The sequence below is a fragment of the Vicia villosa genome, linkage group LG2 (assembly GCF_029867415.1).
Source record: "Vicia villosa cultivar HV-30 ecotype Madison, WI linkage group LG2, Vvil1.0, whole genome shotgun sequence".
Classification (NCBI taxonomy): Eukaryota; Viridiplantae; Streptophyta; class Magnoliopsida; order Fabales; family Fabaceae; genus Vicia; species Vicia villosa.
The window spans coordinates 161,966,278-161,994,264 of NC_081181.1; the positions used below are offsets into that span (position 1 = coordinate 161,966,278).

Sequence of the window (27,987 nt, forward strand, 5' to 3'; positions counted from 1 at the left end):
CAGGTACTTTACATTTTATATATTTATAATAGATCTTGTCGTCCTTGTGAATGAAACCTCGTTGAGGTGATTGATATCCAGAGAGGGGGAATCTAGAACTTTTCTTCAGTTATAATGTGAGGACCTTTCTGAAATTGCTTTGTTGGTAACTATAATTTTTTTTTATGTTTGTTGTATTGTGATTTTAAAATATATTTGAGTGCCTCACAATAAGTATCTCACTTGCTCCTTGATTGAAAATTGCTTTTAATGCATAAAATTGGACATTTGGCTAAAGTCAATACACTTGACACAAATCAAGAAGTTGGATGATTCAAATCAAGCATCAATATTCAAAATGATTCAAACCATGAGTGGATTTGATTTAAATCACGAGCTTTCATGATTTTCCACTTTTGAATCTGGGAAGCATGATTAAAATCATGGTCTCATCTGATTTTAATCATGAACACTTGTTATTGAAAAATGAATTCAAGGTTAGAAACGTGATTCAAATCAAGGTTTGGTGTGATCCGAATCATTTGACCCGAATCATGATTCGAATCTCAAGTTGAATATTTTTTTCAGTTTTTGTTACTTGATTCAAACTTCTCATCTTTTCACTTGAATCATATTTGGTGCATTTGAATTAAATCAAATAGTCATTTTCACTAATTTTTGTACCATATCTCTGGAAAATATATACTCATTGTCTTTCTATTTTTTCGATTAATGGTATAAACTATAAAATTATTCATTCATGCACACATTCATTTTTCTTGAGTGAGACTTTAATTTTGTGTGAGATTTTCTAAAACTCCGTCTTCTACCTCAAACACAAAAGACCATTGTAGAGTATGAGTGTTTTTCATCTTTATGTGAGAATGTGAATTCTTGTTGTGAGGTGATTCATTAGAGATACTAATGATTTAGTGAATACTTTTGAGATAGAAAATCAAAATGTGGATTTTTGGAGAGAGGTTTCCCTTGAAGAAAAAGAAGAAGCCTTATCCATAGAGGTTTTGGAGTTTCTATCATTTATCATTGGGTTAAGAACTTGGACATGGTAAAAACTCGATAGAATTGAATGAAGATTGATGTAAAATGAAAGCTTGGAATGCTTGTTATCTATAAAGGTGAATCAACTCAAAATTGTAGATCTTGAATATTTTAGAAGCCTTGTGAGTTGTGTGTTGTTTAAGAAGAATAAAAAATTATTGTGTATAGCCTAGTGGCTATTTTAAAGTATTTCAGCATATCTATTTTTCGTATCATATTCACAAAAGGAAATTGTAACATTCATAATGGAATACTACAATAAATTTCTAATGGTTTATTATCGAATACTAGATTAGGTGCTTGTGAGGATGAACCATTTAAGCAATATAAATATCAACATATAATCTCTCTCTCTCTCTCTCTCTCTCTCTCTCTCTGTGTGTGTGTGTGTGTGTGCGTGTGCGTGTGTGTGTGTGTGTGTGTGTGTGTGTTGCTTAGATTTTGCATGATAGTTTTATTGCTTTTTAGTAGTTTGCATGATGTTAGGATTATTTTTTTGTTCATAAAGATTTACTGTTTAAGTGTAAGTTTGTTAGATTTTGTCTTGTAAATTTGCCTTTCTAGCGGTTGTTCTAAAGAATTGTAATATTAGAATATTTAATTAGTTAATAAAATTAGATTTAAATGTCTCTGTTAAAATATAAGAAAAATAAATTTTTCATTGTTAGTAGTTAATTCATCATTGATTTTCAATTTTTTAATATTTTCACTGCACATTTATCTAGTTGTTTAATCTCTAAAAGCGCTTTTAAAATCTTTGATTCCCCTTTTTACTCTACTTTTGAAAAATATTTTAAAGGCTGGGGTCTATTCAAGCTCCCTTATAGACCATTCTACACTCTTATTCAACCAATGTTCTATCTTGGAGGTTTCCCCATTTATAGTATGTTGATGAAACTCTTATCTTGGCAAACATTTTATTACTTATTGATATAGCTTTGGGTAAATTCTGCTAAGATTAATATCATTATGGTAAATTTTGTTGAACATGTGACACCATACACGAGAGAGGGTGAATTGTGTGGGTTCTATAAATGTTGGTTAAAAATAAAATCAGAGTTTGAAGATATTTTCCAAACTAACAAGTAAATAAATAGTAAAAAAAGAATAGATGGAAAAACAAAGGAAAGAAAATAATTGTAAAATAAATGATATAAAGAAAGAAAAAAAATACTAGAGATTTATACAGGTTCAATCTAGTAACTTGACCTACTCCTGTTCTCAAGAATTTTTCTTGAGAGTATCCAGAATCTTGAGAGCTTTGAATTGGATATGCATATGAACCTCCTTTTACAAGGATTTGAAGTTTTGTAATGACTAACTTACAAGCCACAAAAAGGAAGGTTTTATTATTTAGGCATTACTAATTAGTAAGAGTCTCTCCCAATTAATTTTAGATGTTAGAAGCTAAAAATAATCGATTAGAGCTTTAAGGTTAATCGATTATCTAGTTGTAAAGGAGCCTCCAATTGATCAAATTGTTCCCTAACTGATTGACTAGACCTTAAAAATATTTTTAGGTGGTTTTCTCAAATGTAGAAAGGCTTCTCAAATATTTTTAGTGTGTGTGATTTTGCCATAGTATTTACACAAGTACCTCTGTGCCTTTACAAAACACTAGTTGAAATTCGGGCACTTATAAAACAAATGTAAAGACAGATGTCCTAACAACACACAATGTTAAAATAAATGTTATAACATATGCTGACTGACATCACAATATCTAGGAACATAAGACTTATTTTGTACCAAATTCTTCTTAGAATGTTGACGAACAAATTGCACATTCTTTACCTTATCTTTATTGGATTGGTCTCTTGCCTTGACAAATATAGTTTTACTAGTACCTGGCTTGTCAAATTTTGAATAGCCAGAAGTCCAATTTTATCATTGGAATACCTTTGCCCACTAATAACACTTTCCAGTCTAACCTTTCCCTTTTCATATGTTTTGATAATTTTTTATAATTGGATAATTTTGAAATAAAGAGAATTACAATCATTGCACGTACAATTTTGTTTTGCATTTTAAAAATATTTTTGCATAGAGTCAATTTTCTCTTCAAGAGATAAAATTTGTTTCTTTTGTGTTGACACTGTTTTGTATAAAACTTTACATTCATAGAGTAATTCTTTTATTACTTCTTGTGCATCATCATCATAAGAAAGTTTGTTGTTACTAACATCAATTTCTTCATCATCAGAATAGTGTGATGTCATCAATGCAAAGTTTGTGTATTCTTTGCTTTCTGAATTGGACAATGAACTTACTTCATTTTTATCCCATGGTATGTAGGTCTTATTGTATTTTGATTCCTTTCTCCCTTGATGATTACTTTTCTTAGAGAACTAGGGACAATCCATCTTCATGTGTCATTGCTTTCCTAATTCAAAGCATGTAAAATTTTGGTTTGAAGTGGACGTCTCCTTCTTCTTGAAAATTTTCCCCTTTAGTGGACACTTAAAGTTTTATCATTTTGGGGAAATTTTCCTAACCTTTTTACTAGAAGAGAGATGTTATCATCTTCATCCGAAATGTCTTCTTCCAATTTTTTCCTTGAATAAACTTTCAAAGCAATACTCTTCTGTTTCTTCTATTGATTTTCACGCTTTTTAAGTCTTCAAAATTAAATTTTATGCTCTAAAAGTTTTCCGATCAAAGCTGCAGGCGTCATTTTAGATAGGCTCTTATTTTTAGATATTGGCGTCACTTTCGGTTGCCATGCCCTGGTTAAAGATCTAAGAATTTTAATATTAATTTCATCATTGTAAAAAAGTCTTACCAAGCACCTTTAAGCGGTTTGTCAATTGTGAGAATCTTTTCTGCAAGTCAAGAATTAAATGTTTGGGCTGCACCCAAAACATTTCATACTCTTGAGATAATGTTTTTAGTTTTAACCTTTTCACTTTCACGGTTCATGAGTGACTTCTAACGTATCCCATATTTCCTTCTCTCCTTTTCATTGAGAGATATGGAAGAATTCATCAATGGTTATGGCTGCTTGAAGCAAGTTCTTCGCTTTCTTGTCGTAGAGGACTTTTTTCTTATCATAAGTCCACAAACTTTTGATCTTGGGTGTATCAACGCCATTGACGACAGTTGTAGGAACAAACAGACCATTTTCTATATCATTCAAAACTTCTTCTACTTGTGCTTAAAGTTGTGTTTGCATGCGGATCTTCCAAAAATCATAATATTTAACACAGAACAAGGAGGCTTATTGTTGCCACCATCGTCTCCAAAACCTAAATTTGCGGAACCCATTTTTCCCGGATCAAGGAAAAAGTTACCTTAACCTGCTCTAATTACAAATGTAAGATTATAGTGCAATATAAGAGGGGGTGTGAATTAGGTTTAACAATTATTTTCTCGATTTTAAACGACAGTTCGTGTGTTCTTGTTTTTCTTAAACTTTTTATCAACTTGAAAAGTAAATTGCAAAATAATAAATGTTGAAATGTAAAGAACACAAGATATACCCTGGGTTCCCTGTCCAAACAAGGGTACTCCAATCCTCACACCACATGAGAGATTTAATTATGTTAGAAACTTTCTAACACAATCACAAAGGCAGCCTTACTGAATGATATTACAAACACAAAGATAAAGAACCCTAATTTCTCTCTAACACTCTTGTTTCCAATAACCTGGTACACAATTTACAGAATATTGATACAATGTTACAACATATTTGAATAGAAAATATAAGTACAATAGAATTTTTATAACACAAAAAAATTCTAAGCAAAGTTGTTCTTCCCTTTCTAGAAACAATAGGATTAAAGGATATATAACTTAAGTTCTCAAAGAAGAAGATGAAACTTTTTACCTGATATAACAATAATGTAGTAGAAAACCTTTTGCAAAAAATAATTTGAACACTGTAAAAATATTTCAGGAAAGAGGTGAGTTTGAATTTGAAAAAAATCATCTAATTATAATGAACCACGTACCTCTTAAATTTTGAGAAACAATGTTTGGAAAATGTTTTGATCAAATTCAACGGTATGAAAAGGTTCTATGATCATTAGAGATGAAGAGGTGATTGGTTCAGTATTTTAAAATAGAGACAGAGGGTAATTGATTACCTATGTGGGATAATCGATTGACCGGCATTCAACATTCAAGAATTTGAAGGAATTGGAATGGTTAATTGATTAACCTAGAGGGTAATCAATTAACCTAAGTGAAAAATTAAGTTTTTCTTTAAACAGTGGCAAAGACAAACGATTATTATATATAGGAGTAATCGATTGACATGTTGTGGACTAAGAAAATTTTCAAAGTTTAAAATGCCAATTTTGGCCATTTTGAAAACAAAGTAAAATTTGAGTATGAAACATTTTCTTTGAGCATCTAAGGTTTATATCAAATGAAAACCATATTGTACCTTAGCTTAACTTGGTTATCTTCTAAAATCCGTAGCTTGATTAAATTATTTCCTTAAACCATATCTTTGAATCATCTTTTCTAAGAGACTTTAAACTTGAAGTGAAACTTTATTCCAAGGTTGAATATTTTCCTTCTTTCATATATTTGTCTTCATCAAAATATATTCATAAGAGACTCGTCTTCATAGTGTGTGCATCCGAGTCATGGTCGTCGAGTCACTATTTCGTGGGAATGAATAGAGGATTTTGAAGAGAACAAAACTACATTGTAGACGGAGAGAATAAAGTTGGGATCTAATGGTTCTCACATGACCCGGTAGGATGCATTTTTTAAGGATTGTTTCAATATATTTTGCGTAAAATATTGTAATTGTTTCATCTTGACATTTTATATTATATATGATTTTAGATATTTTTGGTTCAATTATAATTTTTAGATGTTTTTTAGATTATTACTTTTGTTGTTATAATATATATGAACCATGATATTGTAATATGCAATTTTAGATTCTATAATCTGTACTCATGCTAATAGATATTTAGCATAGTCCATATTCTTTAATTTGTACCCATGCGAAGGTTTTTATTGGCATAGTTCTAATAATATAATCTAAACCTGTTATAAGGAATGTTTGTCATAGTTTGAATTATATAATATGAAATGTGACATTGAATTCTTTTATGTGGTCTACATTGCACCAACACTTTTTGTGGACTAAAACACACAAAAGCTTGTATAAATTGATGTGTTTTGTTAATTTTTTGTTCTCATTGGAAAAAAAATAGTTCTTCTTACTTGTGCCCAATTCAAATAAACTCTGTCATAACTGATGTTTAGTACAACAAGAGGAATGTCCTCATTTGTTAGGAAAGTTGGGTCGGATACTCAAACTTCCTTTTATAACGACCTTTGGTTAAGGACCATCCCCTTAAAGACTAAGTTCATTGGCTTGTTTTATAATTCTCTTTAGTATGATGAATTGATGGTAGAGTCTGGCTTGGTGGTAAATAGGGAGCTTCTTGTTTTGAGGAGCTTGTATTTTTACTTCGAAACATCACTCTCTCCTAGGATAGATATAATTGGATTTGGATGCATTCTAGAGAAGGTACTTTCTCAGTAGCCTCCTCATACCTTGTCTAAAAGGTTAGATCGATCTCTTCTTCGACTCCTTCTCTGGCATATAATAAAATCATCTCCCTTATAATGAGTAGTTGCCTCATACTAAAATCTTAGTCTTCTCCTAGAAACTTTTGTCATATAGACTTCCAACTAGGGTGAACACGTCTAAGAGAGAGGTGATTTTATACCCTACTAGGATCTCTTGCCCTTTATGTGAATTTTTGTTTGAGACGATTTCTCACCTCTTTGTTACTTGTGATCTAGCTTCGATTGTGTGGTGTAGAGTCTTTAAGTGGTTGAGGTGATAGGTAGTTACTTCTGATGACCCTAAGATGTTTTTTGAGTCTTTTCTTTCTCTAGGGGATAAGATTAAGTATAAAGGTGGTTACCTTTTTATTTTGCACATTGTAGTCTAGCCATTTGGAGAGCCCGAAATGATGTAATCTTTATGGGAGTCACAAAATCTGCAAAAGAGGTGGAGGAAAAGTTTTTTTTCCTAGAAATGGTTTCTAGGTAGATCATAGGTGAATTCTTGCATCTTTATCTAATGGCTTTAGAACCCTATCCTCTACTTGCACATATAGCGGATCGAGTAACTGCCTTGGTTCCGAGGTAGGTTTTTAGCATCTTTTTGGTGCTCTTTTGATGGGATCTGATATGTTGATGGTGGTTTTGGCGGTTTGAGATCTAACATGTTATCACTGAGGTGGATTTTTAGTAGCTTGGATCCTTTTCTACAGGGACCCCTTGATCGGTTGAGTTTGTTGGTTTGTTTTTTTATCTTCTTCTTTTTTATCTTTTGTTGTCTCTTGGGACTTGTGCTATGTGACTATCTTTATTGTACTTTGGTGATTCTACACTCTTTTCATATATTATTATTTGTCATTAAAAAATTGTTCATGTTGAACTATCTGATATGAAGCACCAAATGTATTGAATGGATCTTAGTCTCAACCACTACGACATAAGAGCAATGGTCAATGTTGAGTATTGTCGTCGGTCAATTGGTGATGATGGACTTGTTCACTTTACCATTATTTAACTACAAAACAATGATGATGTGAGAATCATACTCTCAATATTTGGTCAGTATCGTTTCATGGGACACTATTGTAATCAAATATGTTGATTCTATTTGTTTAGGTCTAATTCGTCGTAGGACGTTTGATGAGATCATGATATACGTGATTGAGTCATATGAAAAAGTAACTAGTTTATCAAATCTATGATTTTGTTAATTTTCTTATAAATATTTTTAATTATTTAAAATTTATTATTGGTGTTTAGTATGTAACATATTATTTTATTGTAATTGTACGTGAATTCAACAATTTAAATTCTAGAATCCAAGAGTCTCAAAAACAAGTTATGAATCCTACATTCATAAGACTTTTTTCTCAATCACAAAAAAAAAATTAAAAAAATTCAAGGAATAGAAAAACTCCCTAGTTTTATTAAAAAGATTTTTTCTTTGAAAATATAAATAAAAAAAGTTCATACATTCAATATATAAATGTTTTGGGCTAATGTATATTATTGGGCCTAACTATGAGACCCAAATAGTAGGGGGTGAGGGGTTTGGAAACTACATGAGTGTACAAATTTGTGATTTCACTTTGGATTAGATAGATAGATAGGGTGTCGAGTGGCAAATTCTTCAAAAAGCTACCAACACAAACCAATTCTCACTATTTCTCAATCAAAAAATGGCTACACTATTTTCATCTTCATCTCTTCACTCAATTCGTCTATCTTCTACATTCCATGTTTCTTCCTCTTCTTCTCAATCCCTTCCATTTTGCACTTTTCCATGCCACCCTCGCTTGAAGGCACTGTCAATAAAAAAGAACCGTAGTTTACTTGTGGCTAAGGCAGTGGAAGATGAAACCCAACAACAACAAGGAGAAGTTGTTGCTGAGATTGAACAACAGCAACAACCATCATCAACCTCGGAGCAACAACCTGTTGTTGTTCCCATTTCACCATCAGACACTCTCACCATGCTCTTTCAGGTACAGCATCAGTGACTCTCTTTTTGAAAATCCCATGTGAAAAAAAATTGATTTTTGCAATGCCCATGTGAAAAAAGTTTAATTTTTGCAATGCCCATATGAAAAAAATTGATTTTTTTTTGTAATGGCCAAATGTCAATTTTTGTTATTTGTTGGACAATTTGGCTAAAGTTCAAATCTGTTCATACAATTGAGGGTTGTGAATTATGTGGGTCATTACATGAAATTGGGGTAGAGATGAAATGGGTTTTACTTGTTGAAAGACATGAGGGTGGTTATTGTGGGATTTTTGTGTTGATGCAGTGACTTGTAAATCTGATGAAGGCTATGGCTTTCTTTACAGTTCACAATTTTGATTACTACTCTTAGTGGTGCAGGAGGTGGAGTAGTAGGGTTTGTGAATGCAGAGTGAATTATGTTAGTTTTAGAAAGATGAAAATTACCCCATAAGTCCCTTAAGTATGTATTACATTATTCTAGTTATCCTTAGAGTGAATTATGTTTGAGGACTAATTTGAGTGATGAATTGCATATTTAAGGACCTGTATGTGTAATTCTCATCTTTGTGATATTAACATGATACATTAGTACATGACCTATATTATATATTTTAAGCACGTAATTGAGACTTTGAGAGTTCACTTCAATAAATTAACCCTAATGTTTCCTTCCTAAAAGTGTTTACCCTGGGAGAATCTCTTATTGGATGGGATGTGATTTGAAAATATGTTTAAAAGTGGAGCAAAAAGATCTCTCATCTTCCAAGTCAGTTTTGAATGGTTGAGTTAGTCGCACTGCAAATTCTAAGATGATATTAGAGTTTATTAAAATCCCGATGGGAAACCTGGAATTAAACCACTTAGGCCACGCTCTAAATGTTCAGTTTTGGGCGTGAGGCATGTGTGTTGAGATTTCTACATTAGATGAGATATTGTTGAAGGTGTGTTTATAAGTGGGAGACAATTCTCACCTTATCAACCGATTTTGTTGGATAGATTTAGGACCAACCCGAAGTTCCAAGTTTATCTTTACACTTACATCTAAGAATCAAGCTTAAAAATTACATGCTTAACGGATTTGAGCTTCCTCCACTCAGATCAACACATATGGGTTAGTAAATGTGGTTTGAATCAATGACTATGATTCGTAATTTGTTTATTTTAAATGATTGTGCAACTGGTTCTTCACCTAGACTTTACAATGTATTACTCTTCTTGAAACTAAACTAACCGTTTCTTTTTTGTGTTTAAAGGCAGATGGAACATTGAATGAAACAGCTGTTCCATCTTTGACCAAAGCTTTAGAGGTAGCTCTTTAAACTTTCTTATTCTTTGCTTCCCAGTGTTCAAATACCTCTTTCTTAGGCATGGTTTCTTCACATTGTCTTTTAATTCTAGTTCTTTTCTATGAATAATTTCTTGGTCACACCGTTCGGTGTACTGTTTTCGCATGTTATCACTGTCTTTGAAGATTGTGTGGCTGAGTGATCCCAACACTTGCTTATGATCAATGCTCTATTATGTATATTTTATCGTATTTTTACAGGTGATCGAGGGAGTTAAAAATTTGAAGGTTAATGTATACGAGGGACTCGCAACTGTAGAGGTACACTTTATAACTTCTTCAATATAATAGCCATTTGCGAGAAAATCTTATCGTCTTCTATGATTTTGCTTCGTCCTTGTGAAACTAGATTATAGACGTTAACGAGTTTTTTGTGGTTATTACGTTCAGTTGGAAAAGCAGACAACAATCCAAGCAACAGGAGTGGCTTCTAGTCTTGTAGAAACCATACAAGGTTTAGGCTTCAAATTACAGACATTAAACCTGAGTTTCGATGATGAAGAAGTTGTTGCAGTTGCCTAGACAAAATCTAATTGTGTAACAAACAAAATTTCTTGATTAAAGCCTACTGCACAAAATCTTTTATTTTTTGCATTTGAAGGGTATTGACTAATTTTATGTATTATTACTGTTATTATCATTATTAGTTTTTCTCTGCATTCCTACAGTCTAGGTATCGATTATCATCTGCATTTTTTGAAGTTATTTGATTTTGATCAAGCGACTACGGATATTTTGAATGCGGGAATGTGAAATCTCTTGATTGCAGAGTATTTGATTTTGAAAAGAATGTTGCAAACGAAAAAAATATGATACTTTGAGCATCTCCAATGGTAGTATTTTCCATTGAGTTCTCCAACTGTACATAAATATAACAATTAAATATTCAAACAATTGGCCATGTCATAGTACAGTTGCATTGCAATGCAACTAGTAAAAAATTGTGGTACCCAATCAAATTACTTTATGAGGTAAAATTGTGGGACCCATTATAATTACGCCAATAAAATAAAAATTAAATAAAATGTTTTGAGATGATATGGCTAGTGGGACCCATAAAGAACTCAAAAATGGGTTGCACCATTGGAGATGGCCTTAGGGAGATAGAGCATGTGTACATACAAAATAATTAATATAGTTGAAAAATTAAAACAAGTCATATAGTAGAGGTGTTCGCGGTGCGGTTTGGTTCGGTTTTGAGCATAAAAGTCATCCTAACCGCGAGATAAAAATACATGTGGTTCGGTTTGGTTCGGTTAATTTTTAAAAAGTCATCCAAACCAAACCAAATCAATGCGGTTAGGATCGGTTCGGTGGACTGCGGTTTACACCATAAAATAAAAATATACTGAAATAAAAAAAAGGAAAATAATTCATTCTTCCATACATATATTACATATATTACAGTACCATTAAAAAGAAGTTTTTCATACTAATTACACCAAAATAATTCATTCCTCCATACATGTATTTTACACCAAAATTACTACCATATAAGTGTATCATGTATTTTACAGTACCATACTATGTATTTTACATATAGTACATACTAAATTACTAATATAACTTCAGTTATTCATACTACATACTATAGACAGTTTTTCATACTAATAAACTACATACTAACTAATAAACTACATACTACATATACAAGTATCAGATAACTTCAGTTCTAAATATTAATACAACATTACAACTTCAGGACTAAATATTATCAGTACTACATATACACCAAATGCTTCTATACAATGAGTGAGAGAGAAATCAGAGAATGAAGTTGAAATGTTGAATAGGAAGGAAGAATGAAGGAATAGTGAGTCATGTGACGTGAGTGTATAGTATTACAATTGGATTGGAAATATAATAAATTAATTATAGAAATTCAAAAGTTTAGTTAATTATGCGGTTCGGTTCTGTTTGGTTCGGTTTTGTGAAATAAAAACCGCAAACCGAACCGAACCGTGCGGTTGGGCCCAAAAATCATCCAAAACCATCCAAACCAAACGCGATTTTTGCGGTTTTCGGTTTGAATTGGTTCGATTTGCGGTTTTTCTTTTAAATTGGTTCGGATACGATTACCCCTATCATATAGTACCCAAAAAAACTTAAGAGACTCTTCATTAAAAAGCGTGTAGTAATACTCATCCCAAAAAATGTGTAATAAATTAACATTTAGGAGCTTTGCTATTCAAATCAACTATGGAGTCTGAAATCCTTCAGGTTCAATAATCACTAACTTGATCCCGAAGATTTTAAGATTGTTCTTGAAGAGAAGTTAAAAACACTTAAAGATGACCACAAAATCTGGGGTAAGGATGTTTGTGGAAGCAATGAGGTGAGGATACAAATGTTTATGGAAGAAATAGAACCACTTGGTTTGCCGATCAATTGTCCCATTATAAGTTTAGAGATTCTTAAATTTTTTTAAAATCTAGGTTTGCAGATCAATTGTCCCATTATAAGTTTAGAGATTCTTAAATCTTTTTAATATCTAGGTCTAGTTGGCTTAGAAAATGAGGTGCCAATACTGATTTTTTGGTAATGTTTGTACGAAGAGAGGATAAATGCGCCCTCTAGATTAGAGATGTTGGGTAGAAAAGTTGTCTAAGGTGAAGGAGGAAGTGGTCAAGTACTTCTTAAGTAGTTTTGTATTTTTTTTTAATGCACTCTATGTATCATTACTAGCAAACCACGTAAAAATAAAATAATACCTCTAGAATTTAGAAATGCATTTTCGAAAGCATCAAACGCATACTAGCAAGGTTGATTTTGAGTGAAACTCCAGGTTTGTGTGTTTATTTAATTCGGAGATGCATCTAAATAAGCGTTATGAAGATGTATTTATGTATCATACTGAAGCAAAAGCATAAAACCATCAAGTTGACAAAATGAAATTATCATTGATAACATAAATCACCATTACATAAGTGATGTTAGCATATATCAAACATTACATTTTAATATCTAGGTGGATGTTGCAACATCTTCATAATATCTTTGACCGATCTCTAAATCGTCACATCCACCTCGTTCAAAACTTTTGTTTCTAAACGAAAAAAGTATTCCACGTAGCCCTTAAATTTGTATACGTCTTCAGCTCAAAGTTGTTGAACTCAATCTTCCTTTCATTGTCAATCGACAGCAAACGGTACTCGGTCTTCACAATTTTTTGATTGTCGCCGTATGGTAGGAGATTCAGCATTATGTATTTCAGATCTGCAAGTGGGATGTACTCATTGATCTTAAATTCAATGAGGGTTTTGCACCGTTAAATTAAACATTTGCAACATGCCAATTGATATTCATTTTGGTGTAACGTATTTTGGTATGAGACAATGAGATAAGTGTCATATATTTATAGTAGTTATAGGCCAATATGGACCTCTAAAATTCTATCTTGTACCAGGGGATGTTCTAAAAATGCATCTCTTGTATCACTTCTCATGCGGTTAAGATAGAGATATTCGATTTACCGTCTTTCATGACACCATCATCATCAAACCCTAACTTTTTCTAGTGAGTGTAAAATTTATCCTTTGGTATCGCGCTATCAAGTTTCACCTTCGTTGATATAAGATAAGCACATGGGAGATCAGAGGTTTTCATAAGTGTGCAACCACACCCTGAGCTATCAGAACCTACATTATCAACTCATTTAATTTCGTGAAAAATATAATTTAGACCTGCTCGATTTATGTTACCGACCAACAGAGAATAAAGATTGTTATCTTTGAATATGTGTTCCAACACTGTGATGCCACGACCAAACGATGTATGTATTTCATTATGCTGCTTTTGGATCATTTGGTTCACATAGTCTCAATCTCTACACAAATCACCCTTACCATTTCCCTTTCGTGTAGCATGGACTGAATCAACTCGGTTTGTTGTTGTATTTCCAAGGTTTCTAACGTGATCGGTTCAAGCACAAACAATTTTCTCCTTCACCTGGTCCAAAATTATACTTTCAACATATTTGAATAATTTTGATTATTTCTCATACTCCTTCCTGAAATGTATAACAACATTGGCATATAACTCTTTTGTAGAAGAATTTATCATAACATTTCATGCATCAATTATTTTTTTTCACTATCACTCCTGCCTTGACCATTTTTCCATTTTCACCCTATATCTATTTCCATTTTCGCCCACAACAAGTTAAACCTAGATCATCTAAATTGGTATGCCTAAGTATATTGTATGTGTAATATATGTATGTGTACGTGTATGCAATATGTTTGTGTATCTCATACTTTAAATCATCAATCACTCAATGCGTCAGTTTAATTTTATTCCGTTCGTTTATTGCATATATACATATGCATTTAAATTCATTATACATGCATCATCATCATCACTATTAATTTTTTATTCATTAAATTTTTTTAACATTTGCATTAAATATATTTCTCATTAAAAATCTCATTAAAAATTATTTTCATTTTATCAAAATCAATTTTTCATGTATTAAACAAATTTTTCAAAATTATGCTTCATGATTTAAATCACAGGTTTAACCCTATTCGAATCATAAGAATTGAAATTTCAAATGTTTGGCCCTGTGGAGGTTTGATTTGAGTCACATCTACAATGTGATTCGAATAACAACTCATTTATTTGCGATTTTCAAGTGCATGATTTGAATCACATAAACAACTTAATTTGAATCATGAAATGAAGAGGCACGCGTTTTAGGTCGTTTCTGCATTAACGATCCATTTCTTCTCTTCACCATTTTTTTTCACTCGTCCCATTCATTTTCTCAAAACTCATTTCACTCATAACTCATTTCAAATATTTTTTTTATATTATTATCATTTATTTCACCTCATCATCCAATCACTCATAAAACCAAAACCTTGATCATCATCTACATTATCATGTTTTCTCAAATTTCACAAAAGAGGTTTACTGACAAACAAAAAAGGGAAGAGATAAGTTTCCAGTTTGAATTCATTACTTTCTTATATGTTGCTCGTTGTGCATCCATTGCACCTTCGACAAGAGGATTCACATTGTTCTTGATCAATTCAAGAACATCTTGGTAGCCAAATAATACTTTCATTTTCTTACACCATTTATCATAATTCTTCGTACCAAGGATGGGTAAGTTTGCAGGGATTGTTTCATTGAAAACATAATTCATGTTACATTGGTGGATCGAACCAGACTCTTGATGTCAAATGTTAGAACTTGGAACCATAAGGTTGGTTAAAATATAGTAAATGAGTGTGGAGAGGGAGAGATTTAGAGAGAGAATTAGAGAGAATATAATTGAGGGTGAAAATACTCATTCAACTTATTTCATTAATGATACCTCCAAGGTATATATGCAATTACTATAGATTGGGACACAAGTAATCAAAGTTGTCAAAAAACTAAAACTATCAGCCTGTAACCGGTCACGTCAAATCTATAACATGTTACAATTCTTACAACAATTAAAATATAATACATTGGTAATGGATTACCACAACGCAATAATCGGTTAAACCCGTTTCAACAACTAAAGTTATTATACCCTATAATCGATTACTAAAACGTAGAAACTGATTATAACACTTGAATTACTAATTTTTCACAACAAGATTATTGGCGTTATATGCAATTTTATGCAATAAAAGGTCTCAAACATAAATATGTGATCTAAATGTTTAAATTTACCCAATGTAATTTTACAATGTGTATTCAATCTCAATCATTGATCTCCAATCAGACGGCTAACATCAATCATATACTTTTTTTTACTCATTCAATTATATACTAAAAAACATAAAATCACATGACTAATTAATCTCAACTATTAGTTTGAGATAAATCGATTAAGATCCATAAATGTATCATACATTTATTTTATGGAATCAAAATCTCAGTGAGCTAGGGTCCAAACAAAAGTCAAGAGTTTATTAAAAAAATAATACTAGAAAAAACAAAAGTCAAGAAATTGGTAATGTGGATGGGTTGTCCCATAACTTTGTGACCTTGCTGGCAATGGCAAGTGGGTCAGCTCATGAATAGCCATTTTTTCTGAAAAAAGTAACACATTCAAGTGATTTACATGTGCTATGTTTACTAAATAAATCAACCTACTCTAACAACAAATATTTTCTCCCCTATAAGCATGGAGAATCCTATGGTAATGTTGTTGTCAACTTGCCAATAAAATTATAGCAACTAGGCCTGTAGATTCCATTTAAAGAAAGAAAAAATCAAATTGGTCATTGGGATTGAAAGATAACAACTTATGCCAACTAATTAAACTTAATTTAAAATTAGTGAATTGTGTTTCGATGATTGTATTGAATATTTGGTGTTAAACATGATTAGATATTAAAATTATTTAAATATAATTTAAAATAAGAGTATAGATTCAAATCCTAACATTAATCATAAATATTATACTTTCAAATAGACTATATTATAATTTATTTTTTTATAAAAAACATTAAAATTTTGCCTAAGGCCTCCAAAAATGTTGGGCCGGCTCTGTGCGCATCTCATCGCAAATAATATGACATGTCTGGATGCACATCGCAAATAATATGACATGTCTGGATTCATCGCAAACACAACTCTATATTACTCCCTCTTTTTTAATGAATGTTTCAATTGATCATTTCAAACATATAAAAAATTGTATAAATAAAATTGAGAAAATCATGTTTTTATTAAAGTACTAACTATCAAGTATTCGTATCATAAAAATAATAATACCATAAAAATAATATTAGTAAATGTACAATTAGAAAAAGAAATTAATTTATACTATAAATTAAAATGAGTAGTTTTTTAGAATTTTTTTAAATAGATCACTCATGTAAACTTTTATAATTTTTTTGTATTTTTTATTCTTAATTCAAGTACTCGTTTTAACCTAAAACAATAATTTTTCACGAACAACTATATAAATAAAATGTTTTGAAAAATTAACAAATACTGTAGGCTCTAGATGTTTACTAAATCTAACTGCAACGACATGCCCGCGGACCATTCAATTATTCTGGTTGACGAACATTGCACATGAAATCACATGTTTATTTATACCATAAATTTAAAATTAGTTTCTTCATCATAAAAGAAATTAAATACACCTCGTTTGAGAAATGTAGAAACAATTAGTAACATTTTTCTATGAGCAATTAATCCTTAACGTGCCTTCTCCTTCAAGTTTCCAATTTGTCTACAACAATGGTACTTATCATCTTTTTCTTCACTACTTTATTTCCCAATTTAATAATAAAAATTAATATTTATACTATTATTAATTAATTCCCACTATGATATTTTCAATTTGTGATAAAAGAAGTATGTGTTTGTATTTTGTTTTTGTCATCAGAGTCTCTAGCTGATATGCTCTCTACAAGTACAAAGCATGGAAGGAAGAAATACAGTGCACAAATATCGAGACTCATTATGATGTTAATTATAATTTCTGCAACCCATTTGATGCTGTTTCCTTCTCGTCATTGATTAGTACTGTGACAGCCTGCATTCCATTTTTAGTCATTTCAATTTCACCTAACTATATGAGCTGTGAACAGACATTTGCAACTTCAAATCCTGCAATTTATTTAACTTATTTATTTATTTATTTATTGTGAACAGACATGTCTTTTTTATAAGCAGGGATTCATAGATAAAAGAGTATTAGGGTTAATAATTTGATTAAGAAATTACTTGCATTTATTAAATAAATGTATTTCATTCTTATATATATATCTTATTACAATAAAGATATTGTACATTCTATAATAACATTTACAAAATATTTTTTCTATCTCATATTTTATATTTGAAATTTATTTTAATCCTGTCATTTAAAAAAAAGTCTTTTGAGTCCTTTAATTATCTCAAAGGAATTATGTTAATTTGTAATTGTAAGATAGATGTCACATAGATAATAATCCTTCGACTCAAAGCAAAAACACATAATGCATGACTATACAACATTCACACATTCGAAGAACTCGTCCAAACCTCAGTGACAAAGACTACTTCAGACGTTCATAAAAGTTGTTATTTTACTTCAGATATAGATTTGATCTAGGAAGTTCTGCGTCATTCTTCAAAAAAGTTGTTGCTATTATTTCTGAAAGACAAAGTTATGTTCTGATTAGCTCTGATGTTCATGCTATCATAACAAACTAGTTTCTAAACTACTCATCATAAGAACAAAGAAAAGAAAGTGATCTTTTCCAAGCTTACTACTTCAGATCATAAGTACATCATATGAAGATAAGATCAAGAAACTTTCTTAAAAAAATTGAGTACAACGGTATGCTTGAACAAGTCACTATTACCAAGACGTTCATACTATTCAAAAGTTGTCTTCCACGCCATCATGCTAAAGCTGCATGCTACAAGCTAAGGAAGTAACGTGTTTTACTATCCAACATCTACACTTGATTCTATTCGTTGGAAAGTAACCGTTGGCTTTTAGAAAAGACTCTTTTATCCTTACAACGTCTCTTTCTCTGAAGGCTATAAAAAAAGATCAACAACTCAAAAGAAAAAGCTTGTTCGCTGCAACAACAAAAGTCAAAGATGTTGCTGGTTGCAAAATGCCAAAGCCAAAGATGTTGTTCGTCGCCAATGCTAAAGCTGCAATGCTACTGCTCAATGCAAATAAGCCAAAGCTCAAGTATTCAAAGCAAAGCGAAAGTTGTTGCAATATTATAGAAGCTGAAGCTAAAGGATAAAAAAAGAAGAGAAAGAAGATTACTACAAGATGCTACCCAACAACTATCAAATACATCTTTGTAGAATCATGTAAAAGCAAGAAGTTGTTGCTCATATCTTGCTCAACACTTTTGTGTTATATTTGTACTTAAACATTTGTGTAAATCTGCTTGATAGAAGCAAACATGTAAACACAAACATTAATCAATTTCTATTGATTGTTCCTTGAGTGACTATTCTTAATCTGTATACTCAAGAAGACTTTGACAATTTGTCATTGTGGGAAATCTTCTTTAGGGGACCAGTAGGGTCAGAATTCTTAAAGGATTTGTTGATCGTTATATCTCTTAGGGGACCAGTTGGGTCAAAATTCTTAAGAGTTCACTAACAGAATTGATCAATGTTTCGTTGTTAGTCACCGACAGTTGGCCCGTGCAATTGTAATCATTTATATGATTAGTGGATTAAGTCTTTTTCTAAGGCAAAATCATCTTGGCGGGTGGACAAGATTAACATTTTCTAAGGGGAACCTGGATAATTGAATGTGTCATCTTTCTGTTTATTGCATTCGCAATTGTTTATCTTAAACGAATAATGTTTATAAAGAGAAAAGTTTTGATTAGTGGATTCAAACCCCCCTTTCTTGTGTTTTTCTCTACCTTCAATTTGTATCAGAGCCTGACTCTGTTATTGATTTTTGAATTGAACACTTAATCGTGTAGAGAGATCCACTTTGAGAATTGGCTGCAAAGGAAGAATGACTTATGTTCAAAGCCATTAAATCTTCATTAGAATTGAAAGTGATGAAGATAGTCATGATGTGAATTTTAATTATGACAGTGCAGTGGATGTAGCATTTTTAGACTCAAATGAATGCAATGATAAATATATGAAAAATGATAAGGAAAATACGTTAGATTTTGTTAGGATACAGAGGGAACCAGTCAAACACCAAATTACAAGGGGGATTTAAATGAGAGTGAAGTTGAAAGTGAATAATTTGAGAGTGGTTTTAAAACTAATGAGAAATATGTACCAAAGAAGAAGAAATACCCAATTATTTAATTTGCAGAAAACATGACAAACTATAAGTGGAAATTACAAACATATTCTAGTACGAAGTCTGATTTTAAGGAACCAATCAGAACATATGCAGTGTAGTCTGTAAGAAATTTTAATTCAATAAAAGTGACAAAAAAGAGTGAGGGTTATATGCAAATATGCTTGTTGGTGAAATGCTTACTATGCCAAATTACCAAATGAGAATATGAAGCAACTGGGGAAGGTGCTGGACATTCATAATTATGGTAGAGATTCCAATGTGAAAATTATAAGTACAAATTGTCTAATTAGGAGGATACAAAATTCTTTGGAAGATAATATTAATATGAAGATTAAGGAGATTAAGAAAAAGGCTCAAAGATAATGGACGATACATGTAAACAAAACAAAAGTTGTTAGGGAAAGGTATGCAGCTAGAGACATGATAGATGATTCATTCTTAGAGGAGTGTGAAAGATTTATGACTATTTTCATGAAATTCTATGATCAAATCATGGTTCAACGGTTGAATTTAATGTACAACTGATTAAAGATGATGAATTTGATAAGAGGCTCCATTTTGCAGAGATTGCACATTTATTATGCAACATGTATGGTGAATTTCAAATTGCAAACACATGATTGCATTAAATGGATGTTGTTAAAGGGGTTTTATGGATGAAATGTTTTCCATGCTATATGAAGATATGCAAACAGTTAAATGAATGTTGAAAATGTATCATTTTAAATATCGTATATGAATGTAGAAAATGAATGAGTGAATGGTGATAAGCTGAATGAATGTTGTATATCTGAAATGTATCACTAGACAAAGGTACAAACTACAAAAAAAAACTGTCAATTAGACTAATGACACATTATGGTTCAATTTAGACAAACTATAGATAATGTATAAATTAATGACTACATATTGTAAATGTTGTTTCAGTTTGTGTCTCAAATAAAGCATAGGGTAGACAACTACATCAATTAAAAAACTCACAACCTTCACCAAAAAATATAACATTACTCCAAATTCATTACATCAACTAACAAAACAACATTACAATAGTACATTACAACCATGAAAATTCAAAATAATTTTTTTCTCACATTACAGTACATTACATAAGTAATTAACATCAAAACCATGAAAATGAACCTTGAGTATAAGATACGATACTAAAAATGGCATTTAACATAAATTTAATTTTTAAATTAGTTTTTATTTCTTTCCAGTATGGATAAATGTTTAGTCTGTTAAAGTCCAATTAATTCAATCAATTAGTGAAGAGACTCTTTAAGAGGTATACTCGCCCCAGAGGTACATTGGATTGAGGCCACCCAACCATTAAAGTTTGTTGGCAAGGCCATAAGATCTATTTACGAATGTCTTTTGAAGTACACATACACTAAACCATAGATAAATCTCAAGTACACACAATTTTAAAATAAAAACTTCACACTTAAGGCTTTCACTGACTTGAGCTTTAAAGTATTTGTCGATACACCCTTATCGTTGGACTAGAGCTAAAGACTATACTATAAATCACCATTAGGTCTTTGGACGATTTCAATATTTTCTTCTATCACGCGGGTTCTACCACTTAGGAAATAATGGCTTACCAATATGAATGATATAATTGTTGTATGAGAAGTATAATTGCCATTATAGTTTGGAGCTTTGGGACATAACTCTTGATGAAGTGATGTCTGGTCATTGGTGTATACACGGTCTCATGGATCTCTTTATTATCTAATGTTGGATATTCACCCTCTTCGTATTCCTAATCCAATTCAAAAGTATATAAGAGGGTAAGCCATTTCTTTTTCTCTTTATATTTTCTCTTATTCTTCTATTCCGATCATTATTCCTCTGTTTTTTTTTTGTATTTTATTATCACCATTGTCAAACTTTCTATGAGACTATTCTTAAAATCTTAAAGTCCCTACGTTAGGTATATGACATCATATTCACCAAGATTTTCATCCTTTTAAAGTTGCTTTCAGATCCTCTTTCAACAATATATTTGCAACGATATATTTGCACTCTGTATTGTTTTGTTTTTTCTCTATTTTTTCTTATGTTTCTACATGTGACGAAGTCTCCCTCCCTAGGAGGTGGCACATAAAAAAAAGACAAATAATGAAAGAGAAATTTTTTACATGAAGGAAAGAAGAACATAAGCAAACCAAAGAAGTGTGTGGGGAAGAAGAAGAGAAATGTTTTGGGGAAAATTGTGGGTTGGAGTATTAATAGAACATAAAGCGAGGGGGCTCCCCACGTGACCTGAACGGTCACATTTTGCATGGGGTAGCCCCTCGCAAATTGCAAAAGCATTTTTAAACATTCTGCTCCTCTTGCATGCTTGTAAACGCGATGGGACTTGGGCTTGACACACTAACATGGATTGCCGTTTTACGAGGGGTATCCCTTCACCATTTAAACGGTCCCATTTTGTGACGTGTACCCTCTCGTTAAAAGTGCACCTATAACCGTTTCAAATTTTAAATTTTTTCTCTTTTTAATTTTTGCAAGGGGTAATCCCTCACTCCTTATTTTTCAAATTTTGTTTTTTAATTTGTGCTTTGTGAGGAGGTTTTCTCCAAACCATGTCAAATTTTTAGTGAGATATTGATCACCTCAGAAATTCCCCAAGGTATACAGCCTTTTTCTTATAGTAATCTATTTATTTATTTTTTTAACAAAAGAGAAGGTTAATTTATTACTATATGTCCTAAACCAAATTGAATTTCTCGGAGTATACAACCTTTTTCTTATAATAACCTATTTATTTATTTTTTTAACAAAAAAAAGTTTAATTTATTACTCTATATATACAATAACAATTTGAAATTTATTATTGGTTTTAGGGCATTTCACCTTGCCAACTCTACTTATCGTCACCAACTTATCGGATGGTTGGCAAGGGAAAAGTGCATAATACTTTGGGAGAATTACTTCACACTAGACCGCTCCCTACTGGCTGTTTAAAAGTATTAGTTGACATCAATTAAAACTCACAATCTTTGAGTATTTATTGTTTTTACACGCATTTTACGCACATTTGTTTTTACATGGTTATTTTAATAAGACTCCAACAAAATCCAAAGCAAAAGACAAGGAGCCTCCACGGAAAATCGAGTCAGTTGCATCAATAAAACAGGTACATCACAATTATATGATATTTATGCATGAAAAATGTTAATTCGTGATCTTATATTTCACCTAACTAATTATATGATCTTTAATTAGATGCATGCTAAAGAGATTGAAGATGTCAGTAAGGGTAAGAAGCCTGAAAAGGTTGTTGCTAAGACCGCGGCTAAGAAAAAATCTAATCCCAGTAAGTTTAGGTCGTGCCTTTTAACTTCTTTAGAACTCTCTGATATTCCGCAAGGAAACACCCGTCTTGTACCTATGGAGGAAGATGTGTCTGGTATTGAGCATCAAGAAACAATTGGTATGGAGGATTTTGAACAAATTTTTGAACATACGCAATTAGGCCTCAGTGTTATTGATACATACATAAGGTATATCCGATCTAATTTGTTTAATTAAATGAACAATTCATTTACTCATTTCAAATGTTAATGAGGTCTTTTATTTAAGGTTTTTGTATGAAAAATTGATGCACCCGACTGGATTGAGATTGAGGCAAAGATTCGCTTTCTTAGCTCCCTTCATTACCAACTTAGGGTTAATCATATCTAAATCGGATGAAGTCATGGCGTCTGTACTCAACCGTTTTATGGCCAGCATAAATTCAGAAAAGTTGTTCTTTTTACCGTTTAATACCGGCAACGCGTTAGACTTTAATTCTAAATCCATCTATTATAATTTTTCATATTTTTACATTGTGTAGAAAGTTTTCATCTCACATTTGTTTTGCCTTACAGTGGACATTGGTTGTTGGTCGCGATTAATCCTATCAGTGAAGTTGTATATTTTCTGGATTCCTTACACAATCCAGTTAGTACATACGAAGCTATGAAGAATTTGGTTGATACGTAAGTGAGATTGTTCTAAATATTCGTGTGTATAATTATTTATTTATGGGAATTGTTTTAAATTATGCGTTTATGTTTTATTAGCGTTATACAAGTTTTTCGAGCACAAAGAGGAAGTCAAGTACCAAAGAGTAAAGCCAACAATATCACATGGATTCAAGTGGAGGTATATTAATTAATGTTTCACAATTTTGATTATATAAATAGTGATGATATATACGTGATAAAACTTAGGCCTTATCCATATTTTCTTTCCATGTGTAGTGTCCTGGGCAGCGTAATGAAGTAGATTGCGGTTTTTACATGTTGCAGTTTATGAAAGAAATTCTTCTTTCGAATCAAATAGAGATTCCGTCCAAGGTATGGATTTCTAACTTAAGAGTTATTTTAATATTTAACACATTATATTTCTCATATAATTAAATAGTTTTAACTTAAACATACCATGTTATATTATTTTGTAGTATTTTGACGACTTCAAGTGTGCTACTTACTCAAAATCTAAGTTGGATGAACTTAAGGAGGAATGGTGTCAATTCATGATTGAGTTGAAAGTTGTATAGGTATACTGAAATTTTACTATAATTGATGAGAATTTTGAGTATAGCCAAGTGCATGTTGCAATATTTGATTTATCTACATAGATTATTAAGTGATATGTAGGCCGTTTGAAATACATTCGTGGAAAATGTAGAATGGTTTTATATACACTAATGTAGAATGTTTTTCACCTTTATATTATTTTGTTTTTGGTTTTCTGTTATTCTGTTATGTGATTATAATGGTTAATTTGATGCAATTGCAGGATATTGAAGGGTACGTGAAGGTTAGCTGGCAAGAAGAAAAAGTAGATATTTAGCATCCTTTTGACTTGTGTAAAAAATAACAATGTTTTGGATAATGCAATTGTTTTCATTGAATTGGATGTAATTTTGTTGTTGTTTATTAATATATTCTTAGCATATAAAAAATTCAAAGTTTATTCGTGTATATATATATATATATATATATATATATATATATATATATATATATATATATATATATATATATATATATTCTTAGCATCTTAGCTCTGAAAAAAGGAGTTTCTTTTTGTTGTTTATAGGTGAAATTTGTAATGGTATATTGTACAGGTGCAAAATGTGGTGAAAACCTGGGGCAAGCCTTTTTTAAATAGATCCATTTAAAAATTTCGTGGACATTAGACAGCGCTTTTAAAGAGAAACGCTGCCTAAAAGCTATTTAAAAACTTTGTTTCAGAAAAGCGCTGCCTAAAGGGGGCCAGCGCATTTAAGAAAAAAGCGCTGGTTAAAGTGGTACATTAGCAGCGCTTGTGGGGAAAGCGCTACCTAAAGGTGGCCTTTAGCAGCGCTTTTAAGAGGCTTTTTCTTAAAAATTGTTTCAGAAAAGCGCTGTCTAAAGGGGGTCTTTAGCAGCGCTTTATATATAAAAGCGCTGTCTAAAGTAGGCGTTTAACAGCGCTTTATAGGTAAAAGTGCTGACTAAAGGGTGCCTTTAGCAGCGTTTTCAAGGTGAAAAAAAGCGCTGCCTTTACCTACGGCAGCGGGGGAATAGATAGCGCTTTTAAGCGCTGCCTAAAGCCAAAAAAAGCGCTGTCTATGTTCTTGTTTGGCGTAGTGCTAAACCAAATCAAATTTTCCTGGATATACATCCTTTTTCTTATATTAACCTATTTATTTACTCACTCCGTCTCATAATAGGTGTCATCTTTCTTATTTTTATTTGTCTCAAATTACTTGTCCATTTAGAATACCAATGTGATATTTATTATTTATTTCCACTAACTTACCCTTATTATTTATTGTATTTTAATTCATTTAAGTAATCCACTACCTATTATTAATAAGATTATTTTAGTAAATGAGACTCATTTTATCATTAAAATCAACATAATTAATTATTTTCTTAAAAAATGTGAAAATTAAAAAAAAAAAACACCTATTGTGAGACGGAAGAAGTATTTGTTTTTAAAAAAAGAAGGTTAATTTATTACTATGTCCTAAACCAAATGGAAGTAGATGATCATCACCTATTTAAATACGCCATACCTTGATCCAAATAGAGCCAGTAGTCTTTGACTAATGAGTTTGTCAAACCAAGGTTCTTAGTTAAATAACATGTCATGAATTTCAAGATCTAACATGCACTTAACTTATGGTTCCAATACTAACTCTAAAAGATAAATTTCGTGTTGATCCACACAATTCAATAACAATAGCATAGTATATAGCTTAGTGGCAACACACACTCTTATGAGAAACTAGATATAATAGTTTAGTAGACACAATGTTAAAGAGGCACGTGGGTAGAAGCTGTATACACCTAAACAATTTCTACTTGTACTTTGTACTATACATTACAATATGTATTACCTTGAATATTAGTGCATAAACAAACCACTTACAAAGATGATGCACCTGCATCTTATACCTCATTTACATTAAATTACATTATTAATTTAATGTACCTAACCTTTTTGTTTTCTCTCTCTCTCCAACCATGACCTCTATATAACTCAAGAACTAGTTGGTTTTTCAAGTAACACTCACTAGATTACTCTTCTTTCTTTCTTGTCCATGCTCCAAAAAATGGCTTCAAAATCCATTCTTCTTCTAGCCATTTTTCTTGTGGTGGCCACTAAGGTATAATCTTTTTTCTACTTTTCACTTACTCATCAATAGCTCATAAATATCCACAAAAAAGTGGTGGTGAAAGAATTCTTTATTTTGAATATAACTATTACTTTCTTGATTAAGTGTTATATATTTTAACTTGCATATAATAATACCTTTAATTTTAGAATAACATATCTTTATCGGCAGGTTTATTCGTATGAGGAAGATCTCAAAATAGTGGTATGTCGTTAACTCTTAAAAAATTTCTTTCTATTTTTGTTTAATTCCTTTAAAACATCTTATCAGAAAGTTGTTTCATAAATTATATTGTCACTATCTAGAAATTTTTTAATTTTTTAATAAATAATTTTATTGAGTGTTTAATAAATATCATATTTTTTGGTTTAAAAAAACAAGAAAGTTAGAAAAATGTCATTTGGTGCAGGTGAACTATGCAAACCCTTCAGCTCCTTCTGTTCTAGCTCCACCAGTAAAACCATCACCAACACCTGTAGTGACGGCTCCAACACCGCCTTCTCCGGTGAAGACACCGCCAACAACTCCACCACCTTTGAATGCTCCTCTTTCTCCCCCATTGTCAAAAACACCTTATCAAACACCACCTATTGTGAAACCACCTTCACCACTACCAGTCACAGCACCCACTCAGCCACCAACTTCTCAGCCCCCTGTTGCCAAAACTCCACTGGCACCACCTACTCCATTCGTCAAATCATTGAGGGGTAATTCACTCCATTTCTATGTCATTTATAGTTAAATAAAATCTCATAAATAATTAGCTACGGTTATACTGTCACTAAATCATAACAAAATTGCTACGATTATACTGTCACTAAATCATAATTTTTTTGATACTGTTAGTGATTAATGTTAATGTTTGTGAGATGTGATGAATCATGAATTAATGATACTTTGTATGTTTATTTTATTTGCAGATTGTATTCCACTATGTGGCTATAGGTGCCAATTACATTCAAGGAAGAACTTATGCTTGAGAGCATGCGTAACATGTTGTAACCGTTGCAGATGTGTCCCTCCAGGAACCTATGGCAACAGAGAAAAATGTGGCAAATGCTACACTGATATGTTGACTCGTGGCAACAGATACAAGTGTCCGTAGATACACAAATTTATACACATATAATTATGAGTAAAAAAATATGTAATAGCAGGGATTAAGGTTTTAAATTGCTGGTTAATTGAATATTAATTTAGTTACCAGCATTACACTATGCAAGTTAAGTTAATTAATTACTAGTATGCTATATATGTAATCTATCATGTATGTGGTCTTTGTGGTCCAGAAATTTATATTGAAATTAAGTGGTACTATTAACATGGAATTATGAAAGTATATTTTGTTGTTGAAAAATTAATACTATGAAGTTATGATCTTGATTAATTGGATTCTATTTTCGGGAAAGTGGGAACATATTGTTGATGTTTTTGTTTTGTCCTTATGGATTTGGTGGCATGGATTGATTCATGGGGTCACTGTCATATAAATTATGCCAGCTACCTTTGTCAGATTGCATTCATTAAAGCCTACCCATTAAATTGGAGGACACTTTTTTTACAGCTTGATTGAAAGGTACTTCTAAGGGTAGAACCTAGGTAATCTTACTCCAATGTACTAGTACAAGTTTTGGTATCTGCATTTTGTTGTAAGGAAAACAAAGCTAATTCAA

The 27,987-nt window shown here is 31.5% G+C and overlaps 3 protein-coding genes across 4 annotated transcripts; all 3 read left to right on the top strand.

The window, feature by feature from the left end:
- Nucleotides 1-8,175: 8,175 nt before the first annotated feature.
- Nucleotides 8,176-10,545, top strand: LOC131647280 (uncharacterized). The gene is made up of 4 exons (XM_058917190.1): nucleotides 8,176-8,561; nucleotides 9,814-9,867; nucleotides 10,107-10,166; nucleotides 10,296-10,545. The coding sequence occupies exons 1-4, from the start codon at nucleotides 8,256-8,258 to the stop codon at nucleotides 10,425-10,427; spliced, it is 552 nt and encodes a 183-aa protein (XP_058773173.1). The 5' UTR covers nucleotides 8,176-8,255; the 3' UTR covers nucleotides 10,428-10,545.
- A 12,229-nt stretch (nucleotides 10,546-22,774) lies between these two features.
- Nucleotides 22,775-24,375, top strand: LOC131647281 (uncharacterized). 2 transcript variants are annotated; one of them, XM_058917191.1, is made up of 6 exons: nucleotides 22,775-23,162; nucleotides 23,242-23,361; nucleotides 23,529-23,639; nucleotides 23,724-23,805; nucleotides 23,904-23,999; nucleotides 24,104-24,375. In XM_058917191.1, the coding sequence occupies exons 1-6, from the start codon at nucleotides 22,885-22,887 to the stop codon at nucleotides 24,200-24,202; spliced, it is 786 nt and encodes a 261-aa protein (XP_058773174.1). In that variant the 5' UTR covers nucleotides 22,775-22,884; the 3' UTR covers nucleotides 24,203-24,375. The 2 variants fall into 2 exon arrangements, with proteins under 2 accessions (XP_058773174.1, XP_058773175.1); XM_058917192.1 differs by having other exon boundaries at nucleotides 23,916-23,999.
- Nucleotides 24,376-26,182: 1,807 nt separating this feature from the next.
- Nucleotides 26,183-27,701, top strand: LOC131647282 (gibberellin-regulated protein 14-like). The gene is made up of 4 exons (XM_058917193.1): nucleotides 26,183-26,305; nucleotides 26,486-26,518; nucleotides 26,724-27,021; nucleotides 27,235-27,701. The coding sequence occupies exons 1-4, from the start codon at nucleotides 26,240-26,242 to the stop codon at nucleotides 27,417-27,419; spliced, it is 582 nt and encodes a 193-aa protein (XP_058773176.1). The 5' UTR covers nucleotides 26,183-26,239; the 3' UTR covers nucleotides 27,420-27,701.
- Nucleotides 27,702-27,987: the final 286 nt, after the last annotated feature.

Excerpts from the sequence above, each read along its gene's own strand:
- LOC131647280 (XM_058917190.1), top strand. The coding sequence starts at position 8,256 with ATGGCTACACTATTTTCATCTTCATCTCTTCACTCAATTCGTCTATCT. Across the intron at positions 8,562-9,813 it reads CTCTCACCATGCTCTTTCAG|GCAGATGGAACATTGAATGA; the intron begins GTACAGCATCAG and ends TTGTGTTTAAAG. Across the intron at positions 9,868-10,106 it reads CTTTGACCAAAGCTTTAGAG|GTGATCGAGGGAGTTAAAAA; the intron begins GTAGCTCTTTAA and ends GTATTTTTACAG.
- LOC131647281 (XM_058917191.1), top strand. The coding sequence starts at position 22,885 with ATGCATGCTAAAGAGATTGAAGATGTCAGTAAGGGTAAGAAGCCTGAA. Across the intron at positions 23,362-23,528 it reads AAATCGGATGAAGTCATGGC|TGGACATTGGTTGTTGGTCG; the intron begins GTCTGTACTCAA and ends TTTGCCTTACAG. Across the intron at positions 24,000-24,103 it reads AAATAGAGATTCCGTCCAAG|TATTTTGACGACTTCAAGTG; the intron begins GTATGGATTTCT and ends ATTATTTTGTAG.
- LOC131647282 (XM_058917193.1), top strand. The coding sequence starts at position 26,240 with ATGCTCCAAAAAATGGCTTCAAAATCCATTCTTCTTCTAGCCATTTTT. Across the intron at positions 26,306-26,485 it reads TTCTTGTGGTGGCCACTAAG|GTTTATTCGTATGAGGAAGA; the intron begins GTATAATCTTTT and ends CTTTATCGGCAG. Across the intron at positions 26,519-26,723 it reads AGGAAGATCTCAAAATAGTG|GTGAACTATGCAAACCCTTC; the intron begins GTATGTCGTTAA and ends CATTTGGTGCAG.